Genomic DNA, 23,371 nt, shown 5'->3' with positions numbered 1-23,371 from the left:
ACCTAGGAGGTTCTTCTAGATAGACTTCCAGCTCTTTCCCTCCCCTTCCAAATGTTACTTCTGAGTGAGGCCTTTCCTGACTGCCTTATTTAATCTGGATCCTGCCCCCTCACCTTCTTTTTTTTTTTTTTTTTTAAGAGGCATGTTTTATTTATTTATTTTATTTGTTTGTTTTGTTTTTGTTTATACAAGCACTGGGTACAGTCAGAAGCGCGGGAGGGTGAGAGAATTCACCAGAGCCAGAGCGGGGAGCAGAGCAGGCAGAAGGACCGAAGTACACTGCTGAGGGGAGCAGCGGGCGGCAGGAGAGGTCTGCGCGCCATGTGGGACCCTCCTCCCGTGGCCCGGGAGCAGCCGGGGATCGAACTGGCGCCGCGGAGGCTGCGGGCAACTTCGCAACCCAGCGCTCAACCGCTGCCCCTCACCTTCTTCACTCCAGCAGTCCCTGTCTCCCTCCCCTGCTTTCTTCCCCTCTCTAGCCCTTAGCACTGTTACATATTATGTAATTTATTCTGATTATCGTCACTCAGAAGCTTGAGGAGTTTGTCTCTGGTGTTCACTGTTGCTTCCTAAAGGTCCAGATCAATGACTGGTGCTTAGTAAATATTTGCTAAACAGAATGAAAGCAGACAAGATTTTTCCTTGAATGGAGCTTATGTTATAATGGTTATAACTGCTGATAAATTCCTTGTTTCCAAGTCTAAAGGACTATGATTTCCTGTGTAAAAAACAATCTCGTAAATCTTTTTACTGTTCTATAAAATATACACAGGAAAGGGTATGCATTTAGTGTGTACTTTGTTAAATTTTCACTAACTGAATACCTGGGAGCAAATAGCACCCAGCAACAGAAATAACCAGCTCCCCAAGAGGCCCTTTTGGGTTTTTCTTTCAGTCACAATCAACTCCCTGCCTCTTAAGCCACATCCTGATTTCTAACACCATGGATTGGTCCACCTGGTTTAGTATTTTAAATGAAGGGAATCATGCAGTCTGAACTTTGTTTCTGACATCTTTCCTTAACACTATATATAAGATTTATCTATGTTGTTGCATATCTGACAAAAAAAAAAAAAACCTTGAGGGACATATTGTTGTAGAGGAGATATATTTTGACTGATGTCTTATGAATCATTGTGGGTGCTGCAGATGGTGACTAGGGAAAGAATCAGGAAGGATTGTGATATGAATTCAAAGTGAGAGAAACAATGGATTTTGGATAGAATAAGGATAAAGCCAACAGGATTTTCTGATGGAATGGATGTGGGGTAGAAGCACGAGAGGAGTCATGCATGAAGACAGTTTCTGGTCTGTGCAATAAGGATGGAGTAATCATACACAGAGGTGGAAACAGGGTTTTGGGGGTGCAGGCTTGAACATGAAGATTGAGAGTTCTCCTTTTGATATTCAAGGTACTTGATGGATGTCCAAGTGGAGTTGTTAGCAGGCAGGGGGAGTAATTTGAGTCTGGAATTGGGTGAGCTCTAGTAGAGAAAATTGATTTGATGTGTGTTTAAAAGAAGGTAGAAGGAAAGAAAATGAATACAACTATGAGAACAGAAAATTTGTTTTTAGGCATTATGTGGAGTCAGGAGGGTTCTCTTGGTTTTTGTTTTTGTTAAATCGGGAGTTAATATTGGCAGCTTACTGAGAAGAAACTCATTAAGAAAGGGAAAAAATCCATGGTGATTGTGGAAGACTGTTCTCTTGTCCAAAAGCACCCTCCACACCTAGAGCAGAGAACATCAACTAGTATTTGTTTAGTGAATGACTTTGAATTAATGAAGTTATCAAACATTTCTCTATCAAGAGTGGCCTTATACTTTCTTATGAAAATAAAGCACCAGAATACTTTCTTAGGACATCAAGTAGAACAAATATACCCACACTCAATTAAGACAAAGTTTATTAGAAATTTATTACATATAGGACAAAGTTTACTAGAAATTTATTTTATATATATATATATATATTTCTATTTCTGTTTCTCCATGATAGATAGAGAGAGAGAGAGAGAGAGAGAGAGATAGATATGGTGGAGAGAGCCTGCCTCCTGACACCTGACTTGGACTTAAATGTAAACTCTCCCGGGTCAGCCAAGAACGCAGGTATCAGTGAGGTAGAACACACCGACTCCAGCATCTTTAAAGGGTTTCACCATAATGCTGGTGTTGGGATCACATATGCACCAGGGCTTTGGTTCCTATGGAGCAGCACATGGAATATTTGAGAGCACAGATTCTACAGCCAGATGGCTTGGGTATAAAGCTCAGTTCTCCTGCTTATTAGTAAGCAAATAGTCCTGGGCAAGTTATTTAACTTCTCTGTACCTGGATTTCCTTTGCTGTATTCTGAGATCAATGGAAGTACCTACTTCACGAGAAGTGTCATGACAGAATGACAGAAATATCATGAGGATTAAATGAAATAATATTTGTAAGTAGAACAGTGCTTAGCTCATGTTACAGTGAGGGAATAAGTAAAAACTTTAGGAATGTCAGATTCTGCTTGGCTTTAACATCTAGGATCCATCCATCTCTTGTTTTTGACATCCAGTGGAGGTTCAAATAATCTTACCTTCCACTGTCCTCTTGGATCTTGTCTTCTCTTAATCTCACATGTAAATACCCTCTAGATCTGTTAGTGCCATGTCATACTTGAACTTTCTTCTTTCTTCCCTGCATGTAGAATGCTCTCCAGTTTCATTCGCTAAATCATTTCCTTTCTTTAACAAAAGTATTCTTGCAATCTCACCTTCTCCACTAAAGAGGAGTTGTAATACTTGGAGCAGTTTGCTTTCTAAAAACACAGCTTAAGGTTTAACTCACCAGCAGCAATATTTATTCCTTTGTTCATACTTTTATTAATCCTCTTTCTTTTCCTAATCATTCTTAACTGTCAGGGCATAATTCCTTGAGGATAAGACTATGTCAAACTATATTTGGATTAAAGGAATTGAGACATGGCTTCTTGTTCAAGTTTTCCTGATAAAACTGCCATATGACCTGAAGGGAGTTGTTTCATCTACCTGATCCTAGTCCTGTTGTTTCATCTACCTGATCCTAGTTCTGTTGTTTCATCTACCTGATCCTAGTTCTGTATTCTGTAAAATGAATGGGGAAGGGACAAAAAATGATGACAACAGCAACTAGCATTATTGAACACTTACTTAGTGACAGACTCTATCTAAGCTGTTTAAATCTATTCAAATATATATATATATAATGTATATATATTTTCATTCATTCACCTAAGTCTTACACCAGTTCTGTCAGATATGAACTATTACTATTCCCACGTTAAGAACAAGAGGTCACTGAGGCACAGAAAGGTTAAGGAAGTTGTCCCAGGTTATACAGCGAGTCTGTGGTGAAACAGACTCAAACCCAGTGGCTTTACAATCTAAGATTCTGCACATTTCAGACATGCTTTGGGTACACAGGCTGACAGAAGAAATGGTTTGAAAATTTAGGGGACATTTTATTAGAAAATATGACAATCCCTAAAGTAGCATATCTTGACTTAATTTAGAAGGAAAAAAAACCCTCTATCTTTTTACCCTTAAGAAGAAAGGAGTTAGAATATTAAGGTGACAGATCTTAGACTGAGAAAGGATGGGGATGTAGCTGTAACTTGAGACATTTATCCCTGGAAATGAATACACCCATAGTCTGGATAAAGCATGGGCAACCCCCAGGGCAGTGAAATGCATTGTCCATGAGTTGATCATTGTGGAAATGGAGAGACAGATTGGTAGAAAGGAGTGCTCTACACTGTGCTTTTTACCTTTAGGGTATGTTTGGAAATTTCCTATAAGGAAAAAATTTTTAAATTTAAATGTAAAAGACACCATGGACAAAATATTCTATCAAATGTCTCCTAGAAGGATCTGCATCTTGGCTGTGCTGTGTGTATTCCTCCAGCACTATCTCCTAACAGTTGGCCAGAGTGCGACGTTACCGTCTCCAAGGCTGCCTGCCCTCTTGGCAGCGGGGCGAGCGCCATGATGCAGCTGCTGTTGGCATGCTGAGAGTTGGAAGGGGAGAAATTATAGGCAAAATAGAGTAAGTCACAAAGAAAATGAGTCAAAATTCAAGGACCCCACACCCGCTAACCCTGATTGCTAAGTTTCTAGCTTGGCAGCCAGTGCAAGCAGAGGTGGGGGCTGAGGGCTGGAACAGGTGCATGAGTTTCCCTGCAAAAAGCAACCCTCACTCTAAGACACAAAGTCTCGTGATTTTTTTCATTTGCATAATAAAATGGGCCTTTAAAGGGAAGAATGAGTATGTTAACCACAGTGGAGCAAGAAGAAAAGAATCAATTAACCTTATGGTTAATAGTCAAATTAAAAAAATTACTTCAAATATCATGTTCATAAAACATATTTGTTATTTTTGAGGTTAACCCTGTTCTTAGACATGCTGCTACGATAATGCTCCTGAATCTAAGTCTTTCACATACGCTGGCTTTAATATGCCTCCTCCAAATTAGTGTTGGCCCTTGTATGATAGAAATATACTAACTAGTATGCCAGGCAGAATTTTTTTTAATCTTGAGAAAATAACTTTCCTTATCTATAGCATTACAAGGAATAAAGTTAACAATTAATTGTTTTCATGATTGTAAAAAAAAAAAAAAATGATTTCTTGCCCTCCAGTTAACCAGTTAAAAAAAATCGACTGGCCAAGTTTATCTTGGACTCCTCATGTTCTGTTATCTTTATTTCAAATCAAAGAGGTTTACAGGCACGCTTCCTTTCTCCGTAGAGGGGCTCTGAAGATTCATGAGGTTCAATCTGTAAAAAATTTCTTGGAATTTAGGAAAAAAGCAAAAAAAGCACCCTCCAAGAATGCAAGGCATATAACGCCTTTTAAGCAAAGGCTCAGAAATTGAAATTGCTTCCCCGGAGCAACTGAAGGTTAGTGGCCTCCTTGTGCTCTCCACACTTGGGTGTTTGATAGCAAGGAATTTAGAAAACTTAAATAAGGGACCAGGAAGAAGACTAATTATAATAAAGTAAAAATCAAAATCAATAAGCAACTATAAACCAGAGACACACTACGGGGAGGAGGAGGGATTAGTGTCAAAATAAGGGGGGTGGAATTGTGTGGGGAATATAACCAAGATGAAAATGCATACATTGTGCAAAAATGAAAAATGATGTAAAAATATATAAAATAAAAAATAATAAAAAAAGAAAAGCAGGTTTAAGAACACACAACTGCATTTTCCCTGGCACAAAACCCCCAATAACCACCAAGAAATCCATTAAGGGATACCAACTTTGCAAACCAGCTAACAATTTAGAGACTTTATCACTTAGCTGTACCTGACTAAAGATGAATATTTTATTTACGGGCATCACCTATATTTGGCATCTTTTTAAAACCACTAGCAACTGTGCCTCAGATAAACAGAGATAAAAGTATTCTATAAAAGCAAAAAATGGAATCATTAATATTTAGAAACCAGTCTTAACCAAAACAGTGATAGAACCTATTAAAGGAACATGAAACCAGGCATAAAACACCCATCTAACACATTCCATTTACATGCAAAGAAGGTAGCTTACAGCAGGCAAATTTCTAGGAAACAAGTTATAATAAGAAGAGGTTATATCAAGCGCTGGCTGTCTATGCCTTTAAATTCTAATGTCTATAAATAAAAGACATGTTCCTTTGAACAATAGCCTGAACAGGCAGCACAGTCACTTTATCTCCCCAGATAAATATCCATTCTATTCTGGCTTCAGCTGGTATCTGCTTGCATTACATCAGAGTCCTGATTTGGGGTGGGGGGGTTGCAAATCTGAGTCAGATGCATCAGGGGACAAGAGGTGAAGAGAAGGTGATACAAACAATGGCATAGTTAAGGCAGTCATCAAGCTCTTTATTTTTCTAAGAAGCTGGTTGTTAATGAAAGCCTGGCTAGCTGTTTAAAAAAAAAAAAAAAAAAAACAGGATGTAATTCCTATGCAATAGTCTCCTTTCACTTGGGAGGAATTCTACTGAAAAGGTAGACTGTTTCCTATTTTTCTGTAAATTCCCAGTACTCAGAACAGTGGTGCCTGCATATAACAAGTGCTTATTAAGTATATTTGGGTGGCACTGAATTTATTCTGTTTGGTTCTCTGATAATCCAGACATAGCAGACTTGATTTTTAAATTGAGGAGTTGGTCCACAGAAACAAAAAGCCCAGAACACTTCACCACTGATACAGATAAATTAGGCAGGAGAATACCGAATCCATGGAAAAGTTACGTGTTCCATGTGACTCGATTTCTAGTTTGAGGGTGCTATATATTTGAGTAGGTATTTTCTTTATTTCCTGTCTTTCCCATCTCTCACATTTCAATGTACAGTTTGGCTGATGACTTTCCTCCCAAATATTAGTTCCTCTGTCTCCTCTTTCGTTGCTCAGTATTTCCACCTGCTTGAACTGCTGCTTCTCCCATCTTTACAGTTTCTTTTAAAGTTCTCCTGACTTCTTCTTTTCAGAACTTCAGTTGAATGTATACAAATGTAGAAGGGGAAGTGAGGGCAAGAAGAGAGTCGCTTGCATATGTAATCTGTTCCATGTATTCTTGGAAAAGTGGCCTGCCTGACGCCGGAACATCTTTGGTGCTAGCCAACTAAAGGGGAGAGCAGTGGAAAGAGGAAAGAGAAGCATTTTAGAAAAGAAACCAGACAACAGTGTGTTGAGTGTGGAATCTTGTTGAGTATCGGTTTTGAAAATACAAAGGGCTGTGCTAGTGGATCTTTTAAAAAAGCATTTAAAAAGTTCATTTATAGGAATTCATGATCTCTAACCTTAAGCTCTCCAGACATCTCATATTTTCCCAGTAGGTTTCCCCCTCTCTTCATGGCACATAGTTCTCCATTTCTCTTCTCTCCACTCACTCCACCTTTCTCATCTCTGTTGGCAGGTGGGCCAAGAAAGAAAATAGGAACCCCATTAGGTAGGGACCTTTTCTATCTATCCCACCCCAAAATACCTATCTACATTCATATCCATCCATGCTTCCCTCCTGCCTCTATGGGCAAGGCACCTTCTTGCTACCCAGAGAGAGTCCCTCCCCTGGGATTTCACACCCACCCTGTCCCCACTCCTCACAGATAGTGTTATAGAGCAACCCCGATATTAAACGGGTTCCTGGCTGTGGGTCCTCACCCGCGCGCTTTAAAGGGACTTATGAATACTCTACTACAGACACACACAAAAGGGTTAATAAAAGGTTTATTTACAAGAGAAAAAGAAATAAGGAAAATGTACAACTCAGGGAGAAAATAGGGAAATAAAGTCTTTAATGCGTCCTACCCGATCCGACGACCTGGAAACCCAAAGTCACTCTCAGAGCTGGCCGGACGCTGCTAGCTGGCCGAGAGCCCAAAAATGGAGAGACCCCCAAAGCCCACGTGTCTGCCTTTTGTATCCACCTGGCTGCTTGACCCCACCCTCAGGTCCCAGCCACCTTCCCTTTGGTGGTGATGGGATTTGGAGTTCCCAGTGTCTTTGGCTTTGACCTGGGGTGGGGGTGGAGTCCACAAAGCCTGTATGGAATTTGCTTTGGGACAGCCTTTTCCCCCTAACAATAGGACTTCATCAGCCAGCAAGTGTCTCTGACTTGCTAATCTTTCATATAATCAATGAGCCCTTTACAGAAAATTCTCATGTCCATATAACCCACTGACATCTCACCCACCGAACTCCCACGCTATCTTCCTGCTTTTTTGCACAGTGAGGCTGAGACCATTGTAGACACTCACTGTCTGCTTTACTCCTCACCCACTGCAGCCTGCCTTCTACCGCTGCCCTCCACTGACACTACTTCCGACAAGGTTACTTGTAATCACTCTTATGCTAAACTCAGATGCTTTGAAGTGCTAATCTTATAGGACCTCTTTGTAGCACTTAACACTAGTGATTCTCTTTGAGTTTCTATCTCTTGACTTTTGTGCCACTTAGTTTCGTCCACTATTCTTCTGCCTATTTCTGAAATAATGGCATCCTCCAGAGCCTCCTTCTGTTCCTTTATTCTTCTTAATCCCAACACACTTCCTTGGATAAGCTTATCTATATCCACAGTGACTAGAGCTCTACTCTTTCCCTCCCCAAAAGGAGATAATGTTAGATAGGTGCATATGTACACACACACACACACACACACACACTCAGACCCTGATTTCTATCTAGAGCTCCTAATCCATATATGTTAAACTCCTTACACATTTTCTTTTTTTTTTAATATCTTTTTTTTTAAGATTTATTTTTTTATTTATACAAGCACTGGGTACAGTCAGAAGCGCGGGAGGGTGAGAGAATTCACCAGAGCCAGAGCAGGGAACAGAACAGGTGGACTGACGAAATACACTGCTGAGGGGAGCAGCGGGCGCGGCAGGAGAGGTCTGCGCACCATGTGGGACCCTCGCCCGGTGGCCGGGGATCGAACCGGCACTGCAGAGGCTGCAGGCAGTTCGCAGCCCAGCGCTCAACCGCTGTGCCACCGGGGAGGCCCTCCTTACACATTTTCTTCTGGCTATTCCATAAAGATTTTAATCTCAACATGTTTCAGACTCTCTTCTCCTTTCCAACTCTACCACAAATTTAATGCCCTGTAATCTTTTCCATATTGGTGATGCATACCAACATAGGTCCTCAATAAAGACACCTGAATTATCTTTGATGTCTTTCTCCCTCTCAATTCCTCCATCTTCTAAAGAAGCCATGCTGATTTTGATGTTTTTAATGTCTCTGCAAGTTTATCCATTTCTCAAGTTCATTGTCATTCTCTCTTTTTCTTCTCTTAATACAGGTCGCTGTATCTTCTGCACTGAGTGATGCAAGAGTGTCCTGCTTAGGGCCTTACTCTTCCCACACTATATTCTCTCTCTTGCTATATAAAAGATATGCTCTTCCTTGCTTAAAATTATTCAAATGCCTTTGGCAAAAAGAACAAACTTCTTACCATAACACAAAAAGCATGATTGGCCTTGCTTACCACTTCTATTTCTTTTATCACCATTTCCTAAACTCTTTACTTCTTCATTCAAATCAAGCCATTTGCTATTATCCAAACATACCAGAATCTGTTTACCTCTGAGTCTTGGTTCATTCAAATTACAATGGCCTAAATTAGGACATCTTTCTTTCTTCCTCCACTCTCTTCATCTTGCCGATTTCAACTTGCCCTTCAGGCAAACATCAGGACTCTTAGAAAGAGTCCCCCAAGTAACTCTTCAAACTTGGGTCAAGTACTTGTCCTTTTGTTCCCAATACAGCCTGTGTACACTTCTCTCTCAAAATATATCGTGCTGGACTAGAATTCTGACACCCTTATAAAAATATGGGCAGGTCAACATCAGGAACAATAGTTTGCATGTCCATTGTAATCAGAACAATGCCTGGCTCATAACAGGTGATCAGTATATATTTAATGAATGACTGAATAAGTTTCTCCATTAGCTTTACATTCATATTTATTCAGCTTAAGCTAGAAATTATTTTGTTAAGCCTTCATTTCTGCATTGGTTTTATCCTAACAAGATTTTACCAACTGTTTTTTACATTGTCTATAAACATGGTGAACCACCAAGGGTACTAAATAGAGACAGAACTAAAACTAGTTTAAGGTTCCAGCTACATCTACTTCTTGAAGAATTAGGCTGTTTTTGACTTGCCAAATGAGCAAGTTCATGAATAAGTCTCCCAAAGGAAGACCAGTGGTGTCCTGTTACAATGCAGATGAAACTGTTCGGGAAATATCTTACTGTAGACCCACCTTTCACTGAGAGCAAAGAAGCTGAATTTATTTAATTGACTTTCTTAGTACTTTCAGACTGCTATAGCAAAATACCACAGATTGGGCACTTGCAAACAGCAGAAATTTATTTCTTATAGTTCTGGAGACTGGGAAGTCCCAGATTAAGGAACCAGCAAATTCAGTGTCTGGTATGGGTCCACTTCCTGGTTCATGGAGAGCCCTCTTTTTGCTATAATGTCATATTGTAGGGTCCACCTTGGTGGTGCAAGGGGTTAAGACGCAACCTATGAAGCTATCCACAGCTACTGCAGCACAAGTTCAATCCCCAGCCGCAGCCAGAGAGCTACCCACATGGCTCAGCAGACCTTTCCTCTTTTGCCCGCTGCTCCCCTCAGCAGTGTGTTTCAGTCAATTCGCCTGTTTCAGTCAATCACTCTGTCTCTGGTGAATCCTCTCGCCCCCAGTTCTTGTATGCATAAATAAATCTTCTTTTTAAACAAAAATGTTTATTACACATCTGAAGAAATTTAAGCACTGATTATTTGAAATCAAGAAATTTAATATTTCTAGGTGTAATAAGGACCAATTTTTAGGTTCTACATCTTATAGCAATATATGCTGAAATACTTTTAGATAAAAATGCCTGAAATAAATAAATCTTTAAAAAACAAAAACAAAAACCCAAAACCTCATATTGTAGAAAGGGCCAGGAAGCTCTCTGGTGTCTTTTTTGTAAGGGCACTATCCCATTCGTGAGGGTTCTACCTGCATGTTCTAATCACCCTATTAAGGCCCCAGGTACAAATTCTCTCACATTGGGTATTGGGTTTCAATGTATGAATTTTGGGGGACATATTCTGTCTATACCATCAACTTTCCTTACAGAGCTCTTTTCTCTCAGGAACTAATATCTCCACTGTCATGTGGTACATTCTGGAGGAAGCTATACTGGCCTATGCTTGGGGGCAGGGTTTGGCGTACAGGATCAGCAATTGGGTAACAGGATTAGGTGCAACTGTAAGGAGGAAAGCCTCAGATGAGAGCTAAATAGGACAGCAGAAGAGGGGATGAGTAGGTAAACTCCATTTATTTAATTTCTGCTCACCTCTGTTAAAGGGAAAGGCCTCTTATTTCTATTTTATATAAAGATGGATTTTTCCTCTAGACACCTTGGGCTCTGCTCCATCCTGTATCCCTCCCCAAAGAGGTAGACTGAGTTACCTAGATGATTTGGAACAGCCGTAGGTCTGTGTTTCTAGATGAGGGACGATAAACCACTTAGGTCCTAGATCTAGAGAAAGTCTCTTTCTCCTTCTATTGCAACTTGGACAAGGGGAGACAAGTTAAGTAAAGTAATTATGTCTCATTTAATTCTTAAAATTTCCCCAAAGGGGGCCTCCCCGGTGGCGCAGCGATTGAGCGCTGGTTTGCGAAGCTGCCCGCGGCCTCTGCGGCGCCGGTTCGATCCCCGGCTGCTCCCCGGCCACCCGAGGAGGGTCCCACATGGCGCGCAGACCTCTCCTGCCACCCGCTGCTCCCCTCAGCAGTGTACTTCGGTCCTTCTGCCTGCTCTACTCCCCGCTCTGGCTCTGGTGAATTCTCTCACCCTCCCGCGCTTCTGACTGTACCCAGTGCATGTATAAACAAAACAAACAAACCAGCAAACAAATAAATAAAGTATGCCTCTATTAAAAAAAAAAAAATTTCCCCAAAGGTCTAGACATAGGTTAGTTGGAGCTTGGGAGTCTATTTTTGCAATAACACTAAGCCCTTTTAATCTAGGCTGTAGCAGTAAAGAAGGTGCCATCTTGTTTTTCTCTTTGCTGGTTCTTTGTTCTTATTTCTCCATTGACTCAGAGTGCAGGTGAAGAAAAGGATAATATGACATCCACCAATGTCTACTTCTCAAAGCAAGTCCATTACAATAAAAAAAATGGGGGGAGACATATTATAGCATAAAGACAAAACAAATCATGTAGATGTTCAATAATCTGGAAATTAAAAATATACTAAAGTTTTTTTTTTTATTATTATTATTGTGGTTACAATGGTTTACAGCACTGTTTTAGGAGTACAGGTTCACACCTCTTCAAGTGTATGTTACCTTGCCATGCCCATCACCAGTGTACCAATAACCCTGCACCACTATCCACTGGACCCTTCCATCCTTTGCTCCCATCCCTCTCTCCTTCCCTGGTACCCTCAATTCTGCAGTCAGGATCAAAAGGTTTGTTTAAGTTTGGTTTTGCCTGTTCCTTTGTCATGTTTCTTTATATTCCATAAATGGAATGAATGAGTAAAACCATCTGATTTTTATCTTTCTCCTGTCTGACTTACTTTGCTTATTATAATCCCCTCTAGTTCCATTCATGTTGTTGCAAATGACAAGATTATTTTTCTTGTTGTGTAGTATTCCACTGTGTATATATCATATCTTTATTCACTCACCTGTCACTGGGCATTTTTATTGTTTCTATACCTTGGCTATTGTAAATAGTGCTGCACTGAATACAGGGGTGCACATAAATCTTTGAAGATCATTTTTTTTTAGTTTTGGATAGTTACCTAGAAGTGAATTTACTGGATCATATGGAATTTCTATTTTTAATTTTTTTTGAAGAATTTCTATACCATTTTCCATAGAGACTATACCAATTCACATTCCCACCAATAGTATACATGGGTTCCTTTTTCTCTACACCTTCATTAACATTTGTTGTTTTTTCTCTTTTTGATATAAGCCTGAGATGATATTTCATGGTGTTTTGGTTTACATGTCCCTAATAATAAGTAGAGGATTTTTCCCAAGTGTCTGTTTATCTTTTTTTAAAGAAGTGTTCATTCAGATCTTCTATTTTTTGATGGTATTATTTTTTGTTGAGTTGTGTTTATATACTTACAAAGATACATAGGGTAAAGATATGTGTAATGTATATAGTGTGTGTGTGTGTGCATATATATATACATATCTATCTATCTACACTAGACATTAACATCTTGTTGGATGTATGAACTGCAAATATTTTTCCCCATTCCATTGACTATCTGTTTTGATCGTTTTTTCACTGTGTAGTAGCTTTTTAGTTTGATGTGATCCTATTGTTTATTTTTGCTTTTATTCCCTGCCATTGGAGTCATGTCCCCAAAGATATTTCTAAGGGAAATGTCAAGGAACATAGTGCTTATGTTTTCGTCTATGTATTTATTTTATGGTTCCAGGTTTTACACTGGTCTTTAATGCATTTTGAATTAAATTTTGTGTATGGTGTGAGATGGCATGGTCTAGTTTAATTCTTTTGCATGTGGCTGTCTAGTTTTCCCAATACCATTTATTGAAGAGGCTTTCATGTCTCTGTTGTATGTATTTGGCTCCTTTGTTGTAAACTATCCATATGTGGTTCTATTTCTGGTCTCAAATTCTACTGCATTGATCTGTGTCCATTTTTATTCCAGTACTATACTATTTTGACTACTGTCACCTTGTATAGTGTGACGTTAGGAGCACGATGCCTCCATTCTCTTCTTTTTCTTGGGTTTGTTTTGGCTATTTGGAATCTTTTGTGGCTCCATATAAATTTCAGTAATATTTGTTCTATTTCCTTGAGGAATGCCATTGGAGTTTTGCTAGGGATTTTTCTGAATCTGTATATTGCTTCCAGTAAAATCGACATTTCAAGAATGTTAATTCTTCCATTAATGTTAATTCTTCCATTCTGGCAGCACAGAACATCTTTCCATTTCTTTGTTTTCTCGTGTTTCTTAAAACTAAAGCTTTTAAGCACTTACATGCCTTTAAAGTACTCCCTAAAAACAACTATTGGTATGATTGTATCAGTTTAATGATTCAGTTAAAACTGTGCCATCAGAAATGTTCTAATAGGAATCTTGGAGAAATGACAATATTGGGTTAGAATTTTACATGATTTTTAAAAATTGTTTCAGATATGTTGCTCCATTTGAGCCTCAGAACTCATTAAATTTGACAGGAAAACCGTGATTTCTATTCTCATCTTCTGAGACTCAAAGATTAGTGACCTAAGATCATACCTCTAGTAATCGCAGGGATTTGTACTTTGGGTCTCCTGACTTAATAGCTAATATTTTCTATGTCAAGGCCATCGCCAAGGAAAATAATTTTAAACTTCACTGGTCTGATTGATATTTTTTAAGGGCTTAAGTTTAGCAATTTCTCTATGGAGTTGTTATTTGGAATAGACAAGGCAAGCCCCAAGATATGGAATGTGCCACTAGAAACAATTCAAATGGTTGGACTACGGGTTTTCCAGCTTGGTTAAATCTACCAAGCTGGATACAACATGGAATAGCTTAGAAAACTATAACATCTAATCATAGTCAAGGTTACAAAATGGCTTAAGCTTTTGTGCACGAATTCTTCAAGCCTGTTAAGTATACCAAAGGTCTGATGAATTTGATATCCCTCTTTAGTCACGCCAGATTCTAGTTAACTTCCCATTTATAAAGCTTTACTTATTTATTTTAAATATCTATTCAACTTCTTCAAAATGTAATGCAACAAGATACTTTTCCAGATAATTGTAAAGAAAAACAATGAGAAATGATCTTGCACATAACTTCACCATATTGAATATTAATTTTACTGGAATGATTTTCATTTTGTAAAACAATAACATACTTCAAGTCTGCATAAACAATAAGAAAAACTGTAATGGAATATTTTCTATTTTTAAAATGGGAAAGAAAATACAAATAATTATATTCCTTTGTTTTTATATATTTAGACAGACAGAGATCACTTATACTAATTGAATTGAAATAGACTGCATAGAATACTAGTAGGAATTACAAAAGAAATTAAATCTAAAAATAGTAATTAATACTAAATCATTAAGTAATAGTTACATTTGGTTTATTTTGGCATGTGCCAAAATACTCAGAGACCTAAGTACTATACATATTTTTAAGACAAAACATTTAGATGTTATCATAAACAGTAGCAAATTTTATCTTATACTAAAGTGGTTGTTTCAGGATGAAAATCTAATGTTTTGCTGCTCTTAATTGATACTTAAAGTTTATATTTATCTTTGTTTCCACCATTATTATTTGAAAACATAAATACATAATTGCTTGTAATTAAGATTGTCTTGTCCATAGCCATCATTCAAAAAACAATTATTTGTATAATCTCATGTTCATCCTACATAGAAACATCACTCTAATTTCAGGAAACTAATTCTTTAAGAAATGAGAAAATATTGTTTAAGAAAAGTCTTACTTTCTTTGTAATATTTGAATTGGGTGTGTGGAATAGTCCACACAATTGGAAATACCACAGTTGGTGAATATGTAGCTGTACATTTTCATAGACAGATGAAAGTGAAAAGGAATGTGTCATGCACCAAATTGAATATAAACATTATGAGGGTAGGCTAATTAAATCAACTCAGAAGGCATATGAGTGATAGTATTACCCAAGCTTGCTGCACCCAACCCAGAATGCTGCTAGAAAAGCAATGTTTGGCAAGCCAAGAGGTGAGCAGAAAGCTGTGTCACTTGACCATGGTTCTCATTTGCAAAAAGGTTGTATTTTAAAATAGAAGATGGGTTGGAAAAGTAAATACAGCTGTGTTTTTTTCCACCCCAGCAGGAGAAAGATGGGGCTATTTAGAGTGGCAGGAGGCTGAGTCCCTTTTCTGGTGCACACTCATAGCCCAAAAGAGTGCTATTTCATTTCATGGCTAACTCCAGATAACTTTTTTTAAATTGTGGTAAAATATAAACAACATAACATCTGTCATCTTAACCATTTTTAAGTGTGTGACTTAAGTGGCAGTAAGTACATTTACAGTGTTGGACACTCACCAGCATCCGTCTCTTGAACCTTGTCATTATCCCAAACAGAAACCGTACCTATTCAATAACTCCCTATTCCTTCCCACCTGAGCCTCTGGTAACCTCTGTCACTATCCATTTGCCTATTTTAAGTACCTTATATAAATGGAATAGTAGGGCCTCCCTGCTGGCGCAAGAGGTTAAGACACAACTTATGAAGCAATCTGTAGCCACTACAGCAAGAGTTCAATCCCCGGCCTGGGAGCTACCCACAGGGCGCAGCAGACCTCTCCTGACTCGCCCACTGCTCCCCTCAGCAGTGTATTTCAGTCTATCTGCCTGTTCTGTTCCCCACTCTGTCTCTGGTGAATCCTCTCACCACCACCTCCCACACTTCTGGCCTGTACCCCAGTTCTTGTATGCATAAATAAATAAATCTTAAAAAAATAAAAAATAAATGGAATAGTACAATATTTTCTGTTAATGTATGGCTTATCTCACTATGTTTGCAGGGACCATAGATGTTGTATCAGAACTTCACTACTTTTTAAGGCAGAATTATATTTTGTTGTATGTATGTGTCACATTTTGCTTGTCCACTTATCTGCTGAGACACATTTGGGATGTTTCCATCTTTTGACCACTGTAGGACAATTTTTTTAAGCTAGAGTAAAATCAATTAGGTTAAAAATCTAGGAAATAATTTAAAAGGTTTTGTCAAGATGCAATGAATATAGAAATAACTTTAATCTTTAATTTAAGTAATATGATATATAAGTTTGAGGAATGCATCATTAAAAATCAACATGTATATGTACCACGTTAAGGTCCCCAGTAAAAGTCCAATTTCCAGCCTTCATCATACAGTTCACTCTTCACCCCATTAGCCCATTTTCTTTCCCCCTTCCCTTCTGGTAATTGGGCTTAAAGTCTAGAATTTTATTTCTGTTTCATTTAGTTGATTTTTTTTTTCTCTCTGTAGAAGTAAAATCATGTTTCAAATCTTTTTCTGACTTATACATTTAGTGTAATGCCTTCTAGGTCCATTCATGTTGCAGATAGCAGGATTTCATAACTTTTTTGCTCACTGTGTAGTATTCCATTGTGTTTAATATATCACATTTTCTTTATCCAGTCATCCCTCAATGGGCACTAAGGTTGTTTTCATATCTTCTCTATATTGTTGCAGTGAACACAGAGGTGCATGGCATGCTTCATTTCTTTAAATTAGTGTTTTTGAGTAAATGCTTTTTGAGTAAATGCTCAGAAATGAGGTAATTGGCCTATATGGAATTTCTACTTTTAATTTTTTTTGTGAAATCGTCATACTGCTTTCCATAATGACTGCACCAATTTACATTCCCACAAGTGGACTACCACATCTTCTCTAGTCCTTGCCTTATCTTTGGAACAATAGCCCTTCTCACAGGGGTTAGGTGATGTCTCATGGTGCTTTTTTATTTGCATTGTCTCCAATAATAAGAGATGATGATATTTTCAGGTGCCTGTTGGCATTCTGTATGTTTTCTTTGAAGAAGAGCCTATTTAAATCCTCTACCCATCACTTAATCAGTTATTTTTTTGGTTGTTATGAATTGTATATTTTCGATATTAACCCCTTGATGGATATATGATATACAAATATTTTCTCCCATTTAGTAGGGTATTTTTTTGTTTTGCTGATACTTTCTTTCACTATGGAAGCTTTATAGTTTGATATAATCACATATGTTTTTGTTTTTGTTTCCTTTGCCACTGGTATCAAGTTCCCAAACACGTCTTTAAGAAAAAATTTCAAGAAATATATTACCTATTTTTTCTTTTATGTATTTATGGCTTCAAGTTTTACATCTGAGTCTTCATTCCGTCTTGAATTAATTTTTGTACATGATATAAGGTAGTGGTGGCCTACTTTAATTATTTCACATTTGGTTGTCCAATTTTCCCAGTGCCATTTATAGAAGAGATTTTCATTGTTTTAGTGTATGTGTTTGGCTCCTTTGTTTTAAATTAGTAGCTAATATATGTGTGGATTTATTTTGGGGCTCTCCATTCTGTTTCATTGATCTGTGTGCCTGATCTTACTCCAATGCCATTGCTGTTTTGATTACTATCACTTCGAATTTGGGATATATGATACCTTCACTTTTGTCCTTTCTCAGGATTGTTTTTGGCTATTTTGAATCTTTAGTATTTCCAAATTTCATGATTTTTTTTGGCAGTATATTTAAGTACATGGAGGAAAGTTAGCAAGAGCCTGAAGTGAGGGAACAAACTATTGTTCCTGCTCATCTTGAATTACAAATTTGTTTAGGTATAATAAACTTGTTTGTATGCTTTTATAATATACACTTAGTTTGTCTGTAAAAATCATAATTAAAGTAAGCCTTGGCATCTTTATATTTTATGAATTAAAATATGAGTATAAGTGATACTACTTCAATCCTAATTGAAACAGCTCCATAATCTCTAAAACCTTCCCACCCACATTGGAACTCTACCCTATAATTCTTTTCTGTGTTATTATAAAAGGAGACAAGATATCATTACCTCCTATTGGGGAAAGTCTACCTAGCAAAATAGAGTGAATAACACTAAGAAATGATTATAAATGAGAAGCCACAGAAACCCACAAGAGGAAAATTTAAATATTTAATGAAAAATGTTTAAATGCTTCAACAAAGTAACAACTAGGTTTGCTATTTTGAATATTCTCAAAGGGAAATACACAGTGTGGTGTTTTCAGATCAACAACAGAAAAGTTACTGATATATGATTATTAGGGTCATCCTTTTTCAGTAGTCCCAAGGTTTTAGGAAGAAAAGGTAATTATCAGAATATATACCGTTACTCATATATCAGGTTGAAAATTAATCTGCAGGATTTTGTAGAATGAGCACGAGATACAAGTCCTGGTGACTCCTGTCTAGCTAAATCATGTGATTTTTTTTTTAAAGGCTATTTTTAAAATTTTTTTTTTATTTTATTTATACAAGCACTGGGTACAGTCAGAAGCGCAGGAGGGTGAGAGAATTCACCAGAGCCAGAGCGGGGAGCAGAGCAGGCAGAAGGAACGAAGTACACTGCTGAGGGGAGCAGCGGGCGACAGGCGAGGTCTGCGCACCATGTGGGACCCTGGCTGGGGATCAAACCGGCACCGTAGAGGCTGCGGGCAGCTTCGCAACCCAGCGCTCAACCGCTGTAAATCTTGTGATCTTAAGCAAATCATTTAACCTTTCTGAGTTCCAGTTTACTCCTCTGAAATAAGATAATTGGACCAGATAATCCAGTTCTTGTGTCCCAGAATTCTATGTAAACCTAGACCCCAAATCTTCTGCATAGTAAAAATTCTTTTTTTCCATAGTAAAAATTCTTAAGAAAACCACACTTAAGTATAAATGATAACTGTAGAAAAAAAATAATTATTGATGAATATGTATCTTGAGAAGATACTCATAACTCAGGATACTCCAAAAGTTATTAAAAGGATTCCTACCATGCAAGGGTACCTAACTTTACAATACTCTTGACTATAAGATACAAGAGTAAATAAGAAAAATACAGGCAGATACCAATCTTCTAATAAGTTATGGCCTAAAAACCATCATGTATTTTCTCAGGTCAATTAGTCCACAACAGAGATGAAATACATACATTTTGACTAGATATATAATGTTTAGATAGCTACACAATGTATGTGATATTATTAAATATGTTGATACCGAAAATTATGTTGGTATTATAATCATGTTATGAAATGCAATTAAATACATTAAAATTATCTTGAATGTCAGTCCTTGAAAAAAAGCAAATGTAGTTGGTAGAGCTGAACTTTGGTAGAGTCTGAAAGGTACTCCAGATCATTTTTAAGATCTCTGGTTAATGTTAGTTGTTTAGCTTTTGCATTAGAAATACCTGTAGGAAATCTGGAGAGTTGAATTCTTTAGTAACTTTTTGTTTAGATCCCACAAACAGTAAGATGATAAAATAGAACTTTCCCAAGTTTAGTGGGAAAACCTGGAAGAAAAAAGTAGTTTAAGCTGTATATGCATGAAAGCAAGCAATTCACTAGAGGAGGGACCGTCTACTTATCAGAAGTGAAAATGTGGACCTAATCAATTTGCTAACTGCAACAGAAATGGAAGATGGGATGTAAGAGGGAAGAAGCTCATATAAGTTCCTTTTTGATCAGCAGGAACTTCACCGTGGGTCAGCTTGGTTTTTATGATGGCTGGATTAGGGAACAGAGAGGCCTGACGAAGGGTGGGAGGAAGCTGTAACATCCTGTAACTCCATAGGACCCAGCTGTTTCCTGGTGGTTCTTGGTCATCTACGTGCTAGTTTTCAAAGGTCTGGTATTTCACCAAAGGTTCCAGGTAGTTATTTTCAGAACCTCATGAAGATTTTCCTTCAGCCTGTTAGCAGTTGAAACCATAGCAATTATTTCTAAGGTGGCCTAAAAACAAACACCTGTAATTTCCAAGCATGTTCTTAAAAGCACCGAGTCCAATAGCACTTCTGTTTTCCTTCCCCTGCCATCTTTGCAGATGAGCTGATGGGAATTCTCTGAGAAGACTAAACAATTTGTGTTTCACTTATGTGAGTGGAAATACAGGTTCTGAGCCCTGATGCAAACTAATAATTAGTTATTAATTCTAATTTCATTATCTGTACTGTGTGTCAGTCTTAAGGGTCTAATAGAGACCCTCTTTCTGCTACCACAGATATCAGTTCGTATTTAGAGGTCACTTATTTGAAATCCACTGTTATATAGTCTTTATATGTGTTAGTTAGATCATTTCAGTTTTCCTTTATTTATGTAGTTACTATTTTCATGTACCTACCTAGATGGGGAATATCGAATCACAGAATTTAGTCTAGCTCTGGAATTGCACTTTGGCCACTGTTCCTTACTGTTTTCCAAATCACACAGTTTAAGGAAGCTGCAGTGCATGACTTTTTAAATATGGTGCAACATGTTCTAAAAACCAAAAGTGCCTTGCCCTTCAGAGGGTTGTAGAATACTTTCCTAATGATCACAATTTACTTTTTTCTCAAAACAAAATTACATGACTCTGGATGATACAAATTTTAAAAAATGGAAAAAAAATTTTTTGTTTGGTTGTATTATGTGTCATTTTTATATCCAGCTGGATATGCAAATTCCACGTGGATCTTAGACACCCTGAAATTACAGACTGTTTAGACTATTATAGCAGAGTCATGATGCTTGAATATTTTAAAAATAAACTTTTACTTTAAGTTTAATATATAAATAAAAATAGTTCAATTTAACAACATAAAGTAACCCTAAGTAGTTCTTTGTTCATGACGATGACTCTTCCTAAGATAAATCTTGTCTCAGATGACTGTCCAGTAACAGGAACTGACTGCATCCAGGTGCCAACCTTCTCTAGCCCATGGCACTTGCTTAGCGTGGCAAGAAGGTGCCAGGTGCCTGGGGTCTGGGTTGCAGTCTGTTCTCAGGAAACAGATATCTTGCCTTTAACAGGCTCAAACACATTTTCTGGGCTCACTTGACATGATTTTTTGCACCAACTATGCTAAGAGATTATGTCATAGGCAAGAATGAGAACATTTCCGAGACTGAGTATAGTTGCAAACTTCTGGGTGGACCCTTAAGTGTAGGGGAAAAAAGAGGAAGTACATCATTACTATTTCTGCCCAAAGTAACACAAATAAAAGTGGTGCTTTCATGCTCAAAGTGTACAGTTTGATATTTAAAAGGCCCACATATACATTTTACTTCCTATTTATTTAAATTGCTGTGAACTAAAACCTAAATAAGAAGTGATTAAAGTGACAGAGTTCAAAATAGAAATTTCATGGTGAATGCTTTTAATAAGGGATTTTAAAAACCTGGATTATCAACTAGAGAATGGCAACATAAGTTTTAAAACAATTTAAAAATTCTGAGTAAGGTAATCACTGAGGGCAAACACAAAAATATATTTACTTGCACAAAAATTTACCCCCTTGATGTTATCCCATCAGGAGGAAGACCAATAGGTATTCCTTTTACTTGAAGATGTAGCTTTGATTTGTTGGAAGAGTGGAAATTTTCCCCATTAATCTGCTTTCTGGGTGCAGACCTCTCTTGTATCGCCCACTGTTTCTATAGCAGTGTATTTCAATAAATTCCACTTTCCTGTTCTCCAAACAAAGGAAAAAAAAACCCATTTTTTGTCTCAATAGTCTGAGATCTAGTCTGAATATTTTATTTAAATAAAATTGTAGTCTGACACCTACTGTGAGACCTAGTCTAAGACCTAGTCTGAATATCTGAGACCTCATCTGAGACCTAGTCTGAATATTTTATGTAAGTAGAATCAATATGACTGGTTTCTTTCACTTACCATATTTTCAAGGGTCATCCATGCTGAAGTTACATGTATCTATTTCATGACTTTAATTGTTGAATAGTATTCCATTACATGGGTATGCCACATTTTGTTTATCTACTCATGAACAGATGGGTATCTGGATTATTTCCATCTTTAGGCTACTGTGAATAATTCTATAAACATCTGTGTACATCTGTTTAGATACTATTTTTAATTCCTTTGAATATATTCTATATGTGGATTTGTTGGATCTTGTAACTCAGTTTAACCATTTGAAAAACTGCCAGGCCATTTTCCAAAGTAACTGCACAATTTTACATCCCATCAGCAGTGTGTGACAGTCTAATATCTCCACATCCTCACTATCCTAATGGGTATGAAGTATCTCATTGTGGGTATTTTGTGCTTTTGATTTGCATTTCCCTCATGACTAATGATATCAAGCATCTTTTCATGTGCTTATTGGCCATTTAAAAATCTGCTATGGAGAAATAGCTATTCAAATCTTTATTAAAATGGGTTCTCTTTTAAAGTTATGAGTTTTTTGCATATTCTAGATCCATGACCCTTATCAGATATGATTTATAAATATTTTCCTACTCTCTTGGTTGCCTTCACTGTTTTGATGATCTCCTTTGAAGCAGTTGTAGTTTTAAAAAAATAAGTTATCCTTCTTTTGCTGCTTGTGCCTTGATGTCATATCTAAGAACCCACTGCCAAATTTGAAACCATGCAAATTTATACCTGTGTTTTCTTCTTAGAGTTTAATAATTTAGCTCTCACAGGACTTTGATTCATTTTGAGTTCATTTTTGTATATGGCGTGACATATACAAATATTCAATTTCCTTTTTATGTAACTATCCAGTTGTCCCAGCACCATGTTTTGGAAAGACTTCCTTCTCCAGTGAATGGTCTTGGCACCCCTTATCAGAAACCAAATGAGATGTCCCTCAACCTGATGAAGGCCATCTACAGAAAACTCAAGCTAATATTCATTATAATTGGCAAATAAATGGTATAATTTATTGAGCACTTACTGTGTTCCAGTAACTACACTAAGGCATTTACCAGTGCTGTCTCACTCATTCATCTGAGCATCTTACTAAATGGCTTGATTATTCCCACTTTACAGATGAAGAAATTAAGACATACGAAGATTTAGCAACCAAGGCAAAGAAAACAGAAGGGTATTTTTCTAAAATCACATAGTTGGGGAGCCCCTCATCAGTATTACAATATCTTTTCTGCAGTTTAAGACAATTTTTAGCAAAAGCACTTGTGGACATATGCACATATTAGTTCACCCAGAATAAAGTTAGAAAATATGACCAAGAGGAAGACCATCATGAGCCAGGGCCTATGATCCTAATATATTATGGAAGGTCTTCTGAAGGAAGGGTTGAAGACTATACCACTGCATGACTCAACC

The 23,371-nt window shown here is 37.4% G+C and overlaps 1 protein-coding gene and 1 long non-coding RNA gene across 9 annotated transcripts in view; one reads left to right on the top strand and one right to left on the bottom strand.

The window, feature by feature from the left end:
* Positions 1–23,371, bottom strand: part of UMAD1 (UBAP1-MVB12-associated (UMA) domain containing 1) — a 317,588-nt gene that overhangs the window by 91,281 nt on the left and 202,936 nt on the right. Inside the window, exon 2 of one of the 8 annotated variants that reach the window (XM_054692386.1) lies at positions 6,811–6,916. The exons of the other annotated variants lie outside the window; for them this stretch is intronic. Coding sequence (XP_054548361.1) covers positions 6,811–6,916 — 106 coding nt within the window. The remainder of the gene's footprint in view (positions 1–6,810; positions 6,917–23,371) is intronic. 8 annotated transcript variants of the gene reach the window in all.
* The window catches only part of LOC129145315 (uncharacterized), a 156,154-nt gene that overhangs the window by 96,573 nt on the left and 36,210 nt on the right, over positions 1–23,371 (top strand). The gene's annotated exons all lie outside the window — the stretch shown is intronic.

Source organism: Talpa occidentalis, unplaced genomic scaffold (assembly GCF_014898055.3).
Source record: "Talpa occidentalis isolate TD23 unplaced genomic scaffold, MPIMG_talOcc4v2.1, whole genome shotgun sequence".
Classification (NCBI taxonomy): domain Eukaryota; kingdom Metazoa; phylum Chordata; class Mammalia; order Eulipotyphla; family Talpidae; genus Talpa; species Talpa occidentalis.
This window is presented reverse-complemented; position numbering and strand designations above follow the sequence as displayed.